Source organism: Oncorhynchus gorbuscha, linkage group LG14 (genome assembly GCF_021184085.1).
Source record: "Oncorhynchus gorbuscha isolate QuinsamMale2020 ecotype Even-year linkage group LG14, OgorEven_v1.0, whole genome shotgun sequence".
NCBI classification, from domain to species: domain Eukaryota; kingdom Metazoa; phylum Chordata; class Actinopteri; order Salmoniformes; family Salmonidae; genus Oncorhynchus; species Oncorhynchus gorbuscha.
Window position 1 is genome coordinate 37467845 of NC_060186.1, and position 8578 is coordinate 37476422.

Sequence of the window (8578 nt, forward strand, 5' to 3'; positions counted from 1 at the left end):
TATTTCACTCACTCTGTGTGAAATAATAGGGGTTGGCATGATTTTTGAATGACTACCCCGTCCTATGTCCCCCATACATACAACATCTCTAAGGTCCCTCAGTCAAGTATTGAATTTCAAGCACAGATTAAACTACAAAGACCAGGGAGCTTTTCGAAAGCCTAATTTAAAAATGATGTCATAAGGTGAATGCACCAATTTGTAAGTCGCTCTGGATAAGAGCGTCTGCTAAATGACTTAAATGTAATGTAATGTAAAAAGGCAGTGAGTGGCTGTGATGGGAGAACACTTAGGACGGATCAACAACATTATAGTGACTCCACAATAATGACCTAAATGACAGTGAAAAGAGGAATACAAAATAAACAGAATAAAAATATTGCAAAACATGCATATGTATGCAACAAAGTACTACAGTAATACTGCCAAAAAACGAGGCAAAGGAAGGAAAGTTTTGGCCTAAATGCAAAACCTTATGTTTGGGGCAAATCCAACACAACACATCACTGAGTAACTGTCTCCTTATTTTCAAGCATGGTGGTGACTGCATCATGGTATGGGTATGCTTGCCATCTGGGGAGTTTTTGAGGAGGAAAAGAAACGGGATGGAGCTAAGCACAGGAAAAATCAAGGAATATTAGTGTTCACATCTTATGTAATAAAAAATAAAACATTACAGAGCATTTTGTGTTGATTTTTTTGTCAACAATTACATCCATTATAATCCGACTTTGTAACACAATCAAATGTGCAGAAATCCTATGGGTTGTCATCTTTCTATAGACACTATCTGATTTTGCCTGGATAAAAAGATTGTCATGTCATACTCTTTTTGTCCAGACAGCATCAGATACATGGGTTACATATAGAAAGATAGAGGGGTGCTGTTTTGCTCGCTCGGACGTTTTCTCTGGTGAGATCGTTTTAGCCACTTGCTAATTTAAAGGAAAGTTTTCGGACGCTGGAATTATTTTGGATGAACGTGCGAATGGACCCTACTAAGCGATTTGTTTGACAATCAGATGGAAATATCATGACTGGTTGTGTTCATCGCACATTAAAAGGTCATACATTTTTACAGTTAAAATTACAGGAGAGGGGCTCAGACTGGCCTCTGCCTGGGGCCTCCAAATCACTAAGTCTGCCCTGGTGCCATGTACCTTACGCTCCTCCAAGATGGACTGGATGTGTGTGTGTGGTATTGGTGGGAATCTGAACTCCCTTTTCATTTATTTAGTCTTCTGTAATTCTCCTTTACAAACAGTTGAAGTTCTACAAACACATTTTAGGCACATGCTTTGGTAGCTTCGTTTTGGTAACTACTCTCCATTCCACTGCATTATTTAACAAGCTACAGATCATTTAACGAGCTGCATTATTTAACAAGCATGCTAAGAAGGCTGAATATCAATCAGTCTGTTTGTCTTTTGAAAATAGGATTGAGTATGATTATTGTAATCTCACAAGGCAAACGGGGTCTAAGAGATGCAAGCTTGCAAAGAACATCTTCGCTTTTCAGACACATCGACGCTACTCAATTAAGCGTCTATTCCAAGTTGGTTCAACGTAATTTCATTGAAATGACATGGAAACAATGTTTATTCAACCAGTGTGTGCCCAGTGGGTAACTTACTATGCAAAAGTAATAATGTCATATTATTAGCAGCTAATTATCATCAGCAATGTTTTCCCATTGAAACCCTTTGGTATGGAAAAGCCTCCGCGTCCGTTTCTAAAGGAACTTGTCACAGGATATACAATACTTGTGCTGCGCTTGTGCATTTTTATGACACCTCTCCACTATCCTACCCTTACCCTACCCTTGTGTCTTTCCGCCCACCACAGCAGCAGTCAAGAAGGCATTTACCCCAGGATTCTGGATCCACAAGCTGCCTTTCTCCAAGACTTTGGGAATACCTTTACTGCTTGCGCTTGCAGTAGCAAGAGAGAAGAGATGAGAGGAGGCGATAAGGCTGTCAAAGTCATTACCTTCCTCCTTCCTCACCCTTTTTTTCTCTCTTCCACTCTCTCCCTCTCACAAAGGCAGCCAGTAGATTGGCCGCAGGATTCTCCCTCCACCCCACTAACAATAGCAGGGTTTAGGGATAAAACATATTAGACATAGTCCTGCAGGCTGTAGCCAGCCCGGGCGTCTTTTGGAGGGACTCTGGATGGAGAGTAGAACTGTTGCGTTCCCTTGTCTTCATGTAGAGGCTTCTCCTGTAGAGGCTCCTCTTGCTGGATTTCGTCAGCTTCGTGGGCCTCATCCTGGGGCCCTTTGTCACCCCATCGAAGCTGCTCGCGGCTTGACTGCTCATTAGGAGACGTCTGCTGTTCAAAGTCCTTCTGCCCCCGTTGCAGTTGCTCCCGCAGTATCAGGTCACGCTGGAGCTGGTCGCGCTGTATTTGCTCCTGGTTTATCTGCTGCTGCACTAGTTTGCCAGGAAATGTGGTAGAGGTGGATGTCGACGTATAATCCAACTGCCCCTCTCTTTTCCCGGGACACGACAAACAAAAGATGACCCCACCGGCCAGCAGTAGGCCGGCAGAGACAAAGGTCACGTACACGGCCCCCCCAGGTTCGTATTTACTGCTCTCGGGTACGTTGGAGTCCAGGAAGGTAGTGATGACCTCGTTGGTGAACCAGGAAGCGGGCACCAAGCAGAGGATGCCTGCCAAGACGAAGCAACCCCCCGCCCCGATGGCCGCGTGTCCCTTTGCCCGGTGACTGCCCCCCCAGCGGGTACATTTGAGCCCCAGGGCAGCGAGACAGAGGCCAAGGCAAGCCATCATGCACGACAGAACCATTGTCGTCCGGGCGGTCTGCAGGTAGGCGGGCAGCGACAGCACGGAGTACTTCAAGGTGCAGCTGAACACGCCGGTGCTGTACCAGGTGCAGTCCATCCACAGCCCCTGCATCTGGGAGATGGCAGTCATGATGTTGGAGCCCACGTCGGCACTCACCTTCCAGTTGGGCAGCAGCGTGGCCACAGTGGCGCCCAGGACGCCCAGCAGCGCCAGGGCAAAGGCGAGGATCTGCATGGCGGAGGACGCCATCGGCGAGTTGCGAGTCTCCTCCTCTCTGGCACAGCGGCACCCTCACCTTGCGGTGGCCTGAGCCTGGCTCCCTGGCTCCGTCTCTCCCTATCGCCCTGGTGCAGGCGCGGGTCCTGACAGCAGATAATTCCTCAGTGCAGGCTCCAGTGGGCTGTGATAAAAAGCGAAATGAGAATTGAACTGAGCGAGCAAGCGTGACGATCAGACGGATGAGGCACAAGGGCTGGTAATGTGGGAAGAGGAGACTGCGCTTTGCTCTTTTTTTCTCCCTCTTTTGAGGGGAGAAGCCTGTGTGAGGGTGCTTTCTGTTTGCCTGCATTTTGACTCTGCATCCCTGGCTTTGTGTGACTAAGTTTTGTGGTGTTCATTTAAAGGCTCAATTATGTGCATTTAAAGCTGCAGTGTCCTTCCTCTGAAAGTAGGTTACTTTCTTTTTTACAGCAAGCAGCTAGTTTACGTCACTTCAGCTATCAGGTAAATGCTGGTTCTATACAAAAATGGAATGTACAATATTTCTAATTGAAACATGCATAAGCTATATCTTGTAAAATAATGTGTAATTTCCTAAATGCTTTACTCTGTCTTCTTTATGTTAGTGACGTTCTGACAATGATGCTAATGTAAATGCTTGTTAAAGTGAATAAGTGCATAGTTTGTCTGTAATGCAGTGTTTGAGGGAAAAAAACCAAAAAAACATCCTTACCCTTTGTGTGTCTTGGACAGCGTGCCATGGTGCGTCAGTCTCTTCTCAATGTTGTCTTGGCACAAAAGAGAGAAAAAAAAAACATAACAATAAAATAGGGTGAGCAGCTTAGCGATTCGCACTTCCTCCTTCCATCTCCTTAGCAACAGAACATACAATTCCATCCTTTTCAGTGTCCCAATAAAAGACGTGCCAGCCACACATCCTTGTTGCCTTTGAGCTACAGCACCACTAAGGAGAACTGAGTGGTGGACTGAGAGAAATGTGGTGTGAGAGTGGTTAAAGAACTAGACTAGACTAGACTAGACTAACCTGAAGGTCAGTGATTCAGATCAAGCTAATGTCCTCTCAGCAAATGGGCAGCCTGGGAATGTGATTAAAGACCGTAATAAGCTAATATTATTTTATCACGGCATATTTGAATGTCTGACTGAAATGAGCAGTTCAAGATTTGTTGGTGTTCCTTTTAATTGGTTCAATATATCATTTAGACAGCCAAGAGTTCTGAGGTTTGATTTGACATTGGTGCTCGCTTGGTGGTGGCTTTGTGTGTTTCGTCAATCGTCACTCAGAGCACAATAGAAACCGACTGATGACAAAGACCTGCATCCCCATCCTTTTGCCCTGCAGCCGATTCGGAGGTGTCGCCCTTCAAGTGACCGCATGAACTATGGCCGACTGCAATGCACTGATAAGACTGTGAACAGCCCCCTCCTTTTGTGGCGATCGAACACACACAGCAGTATCCCAACAACAGTGACACAACCTTTCCTCATAGTAATCCTATGTCTATATATTCACACACTTTGACACCAAAAAGAAAGTACCCTATCGTAGCAGCAGCTGACCAAATGAAGTGCACTGCATAGGGAATAGGATGCCATTTGGGAAGCAGAGAAATATAAATGTTCCTACCTTCTCCCCAGGCCCCTATCAGACCCCCCCCCCACACACACACTTCACTTCTCTGTCCTGTGTGGAGAGAAAGACTACATTAATTTGAAAAATAGTAAAATATCACTGGAAGAGAAGAGATCATTTGACCTTAGCCAGTCCATGTATTCCCATTAGCCCATTACATGATCTGTTCCAGACCGGTGATGGCAGGTACCGTAGCAGGGAGGGAGTGTGGAGAGTAAATGCCACTGTGATCATTACCACAGCTGTAGTCCTCATTAGGAGACCCCTAGCTCTATTTATGCGCCCATCCATTCCTGAAGGAACACAGCTCCTCTACGTCCCACCACCACCCTACTCCCAAGAACAGCAGCATCCAGAGGTGAATGACCGCAGGTGTGGGTTTTAATGGACCCCCTCGAGTCGATGTCCGCGCCCCCACGGAAATCGAATAAAGCATAATAAAATACGAAAAAAATCCCCGTAAAAATCTATCTGTTTAAGCTAGAGATTGGCTGCGTCTCAATCCACCCACATCCGCCGATGTCGTCGATCTGCATCTGCGGTGAAAGGTGGCAGAGCTGCAGCGGTGTTTGTCAGACTATGATACATCTCGAAAATCGGTCTTCTCACGAACATGTCTCTAACATCCCAACTGTTTGGCCTACAAACTATTATGACCCCTCTATGGAAGGATGACACTCTCATGAACATGATGGTGGTCCACGATCCCCACAAGCATCACGTCTGAAGTCGGTACCGCTGAACTGCCAACTTCTGTCTGTAGTGTCCGACTCTCGCAAGTCCGTACGGGAGTCTCAGCGATGGGACAAAACTGAAACTACCAATTTGAATATCACGAAAATTGGGACAAAAAAGGGGTAAAAAAATAAATCAACAAAATAAAATAAACATTTATGAAAGTAGTTTAGTGTTTAAAAAAGGGATAAATATGTGTACAATATACAGTTGAAGTCGGAGGTTTACATACACTTAGGTTGGAGTCATTAAAACTTGTTTTTCAACCACTCCACTAATTTCTTGTTAACAAACTACAGTTTTGGCAAGTCAGTTAGGACATCTACTTTGTGCATGACACAAGTAATATTTACAACAATTGTTTACAGACAGATTATTATCAGGAGGAATGGGCCAAAATTTACCCAACTCATTGTGGGAAGCTTGTGGAAGGCTATCTGAAATGTTTGACCCAAGTTAACCAATTTAAAGGCAACGTTACCAAATACTAATTGAGTGTATGTAAACTTCTGACCCACTGGGAATGTGATGAAATAAATAAAAGCTGAAATAAATCATTCTCTCTACTATTATTCTGACATTTCACATTCTTTAAATAAAGTGGTGATCCTAACTGATCTAAGACGAGTAATTTTTTAACTAGGATTAAATGTCAGGAATTGTGAAAAACGGAGTTTAAATGTAAATATTTTTTATATCTCTCAGATATAGGACAGACACTTCAAAACAAACTTCCTTTCAATATAATTTTTGGACAATTTGTTTTTCCATGTATGAATAATATCTGCAAGTGTTTCTGTAGGCTAATAGCAGTAAGGCCAAATTCAATGTTTCATCAAATATATATATATATATATTTTGGGATACCTAAATGAGTCCTATAAATTCTAAATCAAATAGCTAGATCATCCTTGGTATGAGCATCTTAAAACAATTCCATAGGTTAGCTTAGTAGAACCCTCCCTCCCTCCCGCCCCCCCGGCTTAGACTCTGGTTGGAGGACCAACTTTGGTCCTGCATCAAACAGAAAGTCACATTGAAGTCATTAAAATTGTATAATTGTAACCTTTGTGTGTGTGTGTGTGTGTGTGTGTGTGTGTGTGTGTGTGTGTGTGTGTGTGTGTGTGTGTGTGTGTGTGTGTGTGTGTGTGTGTGTGTGTGTGTGTGTGTGTGTGTGTGTGTGTGTGTGTGTGTGTGTGTGTGTGTGAGATGTGAGAGGACATGGCAGGCTATTAAAAGCATGCAATTCCATATATTTATCCCTTCTCCTTCCGGGCACCGAAGTTGGGCTTGATACAGAGCCTGTCTACCGAAAGTCAAAGGAAAAACAGTCGTGAATTTTACATGCTGCATGCATCGCTCTACTACTGTAGTAAACTATATGGTCTTTTACTACCCAAATATGGTCATGTCATGAATGGAAAAAAGTAATAAAGAGCTCTTTAAGACCCGACCAGATAATGTTTTGTCATCATTATTTACATGAATATTACTGGTACTCTTGGGAATTACTTCTAGCCTGTTGTCTTATTATTGCACATGACATGAGTCAATGCGACTGGAAAGAAATGCATTTCTCAAAAATACAGACTTGGATTTGGAGTTGTCATCTAAAATGTGTTTCTTCCCAAGGCAGTATACTGTATGGAATTCTCCTCCATTATGTTGCCAAGAGTTTACTAAGTACACAGGCAGGCAAGGTCATGTAGTTTCCCAAGAATAACTCTTAGAAGAGTAACTCTAAGTAAACATCTACTAACGCAACACCGCTACAAGGTGAACAGAACGTTCGTATTAATATTATGTGATATCTGTGGTTAATAGGATATTTTTAATAAACTCCTTTTGATAGATATTGACTATATGAGCAGACTATAAAGTCCTTTACCAGCCTAGCCCTTTGAGTGTGTAGTGTAGTGTATTTGATGCATGTTTAGCCTGGGCTGCGAGGGGAGCGTGGGAAGAGGAGGGCTGAATCCCAAATGGCACCCTATTCACTTTATAGTGCACTGCCTTTAACCAGAATTCTGGTCAAAAGTAGTGCACTAGAAAGTGAGTAGGGTGTCATTTGGGACACAGAGGAGGAGGGAGATGGGAACCAAGGCAACTCTCAGTAGAGTAGTGTTATTCTAGGTCTATTGCATGGCCTCCACTAAGTGGAGAAGTAGCTGCTGATGTGTAGGCTAGTTTTCGAAAGGAACATTCTACTACTCCTTGTTTACTTTTCCCTCCCATCATTCCTATGGGACAGTAGTAATGTGTTGTACTGAGGAGATGTTGTTAGGGATGGATGAAAATGTACAGAATGGGGCCTCCCGAGTGGCGCAGCGATCTAAGGCACTTCATCGTAGTGCTTGAGGCATCACTACAGACTGAGTTCGATCCCAGGCTGTGTCGCAGCCGGCCGAGACCGGGAGACCCATTTGGCCCAGCGTCACCCGGGTTAGGGAAGGTCTGGCTGGCCAGGATGTCCTTGTCCCATCATGCTCTAGCGACTCCTTGTGGTGGGCCGGGCGCATGCACGCTGACTCCAGTCGCCAGTTGTACGGTGTTTCCTCCGACACATTGGTGCTTCTGGGTTAAGCGAGCAGTGCGGCTTGGCAGGGTCGTGTAACAGAGGACGCATGGCTCTTGTCTTTCTGCATCAGTGTTCTAGAGTTAGTTTCTTTTAGGCTATCGATGTGTCCGATGCCGCCCTTCATCTCTGATTCTCTGATTCTGCAGTGTGGTCTCAGTGAAATGATCCAATGATGAAATGATCCATAAATCTTGAAGCAGCATCGCGTTTTCCAATCAATGTGAAATGGACAGCTCACGGCGCTGAAAGTGGGCAAGTTTGAATAGGCATAATACATTAAAACCGTCTTCATTTTAATTCAACTCTACTAAACAACCAGAGGGTTTTGTCTGGGAGCCTACATGTATTTCTTCTTATTTAAGATGGGCCTACCTGTTTAACACATGATGTTAGGCCATAGGCTGAAATATCCATAGGTTTGTTGTTGATTTCCTCCATCCACCATCCACTCTTTTAAACAGGCTACCTCTGTGTCAGTGAAGGGATGTTAAGTTAAAACCATCGAATTGAGGCAGTATGCGGGGGGGGGGGTATGCCACCTTTTATTGAAAAAAATGGCAAAAAGCACAGCCCTACCCCTTGTT

General features: G+C 44.2%; 1 protein-coding gene across 1 annotated transcript; it reads right to left on the reverse strand.

Annotated features, from left to right (window-relative positions):
* Window positions 1–276: 276 nt before the first annotated feature.
* On the reverse strand, window positions 277–3913 carry LOC123995924 (claudin-20). Its single transcript, XM_046299584.1, has 2 exons — window positions 3761–3913; window positions 277–3208 (listed from the first exon to the last, which is right to left on the reverse strand). Exon 2 carries the CDS (start codon window positions 3055–3057, stop codon window positions 2116–2118), a length of 942 nt encoding a protein of 313 aa, XP_046155540.1. The 5' UTR covers window positions 3058–3208; window positions 3761–3913; the 3' UTR covers window positions 277–2115.
* Between the last annotated feature and the right edge of the window lie 4665 nt (window positions 3914–8578).

Coding starts and splice junctions, on each gene's coding strand:
- LOC123995924 (XM_046299584.1), bottom strand. CDS start 3,057: ATGGCGTCCTCCGCCATGCAGATCCTCGCCTTTGCCCTGGCGCTGCTG.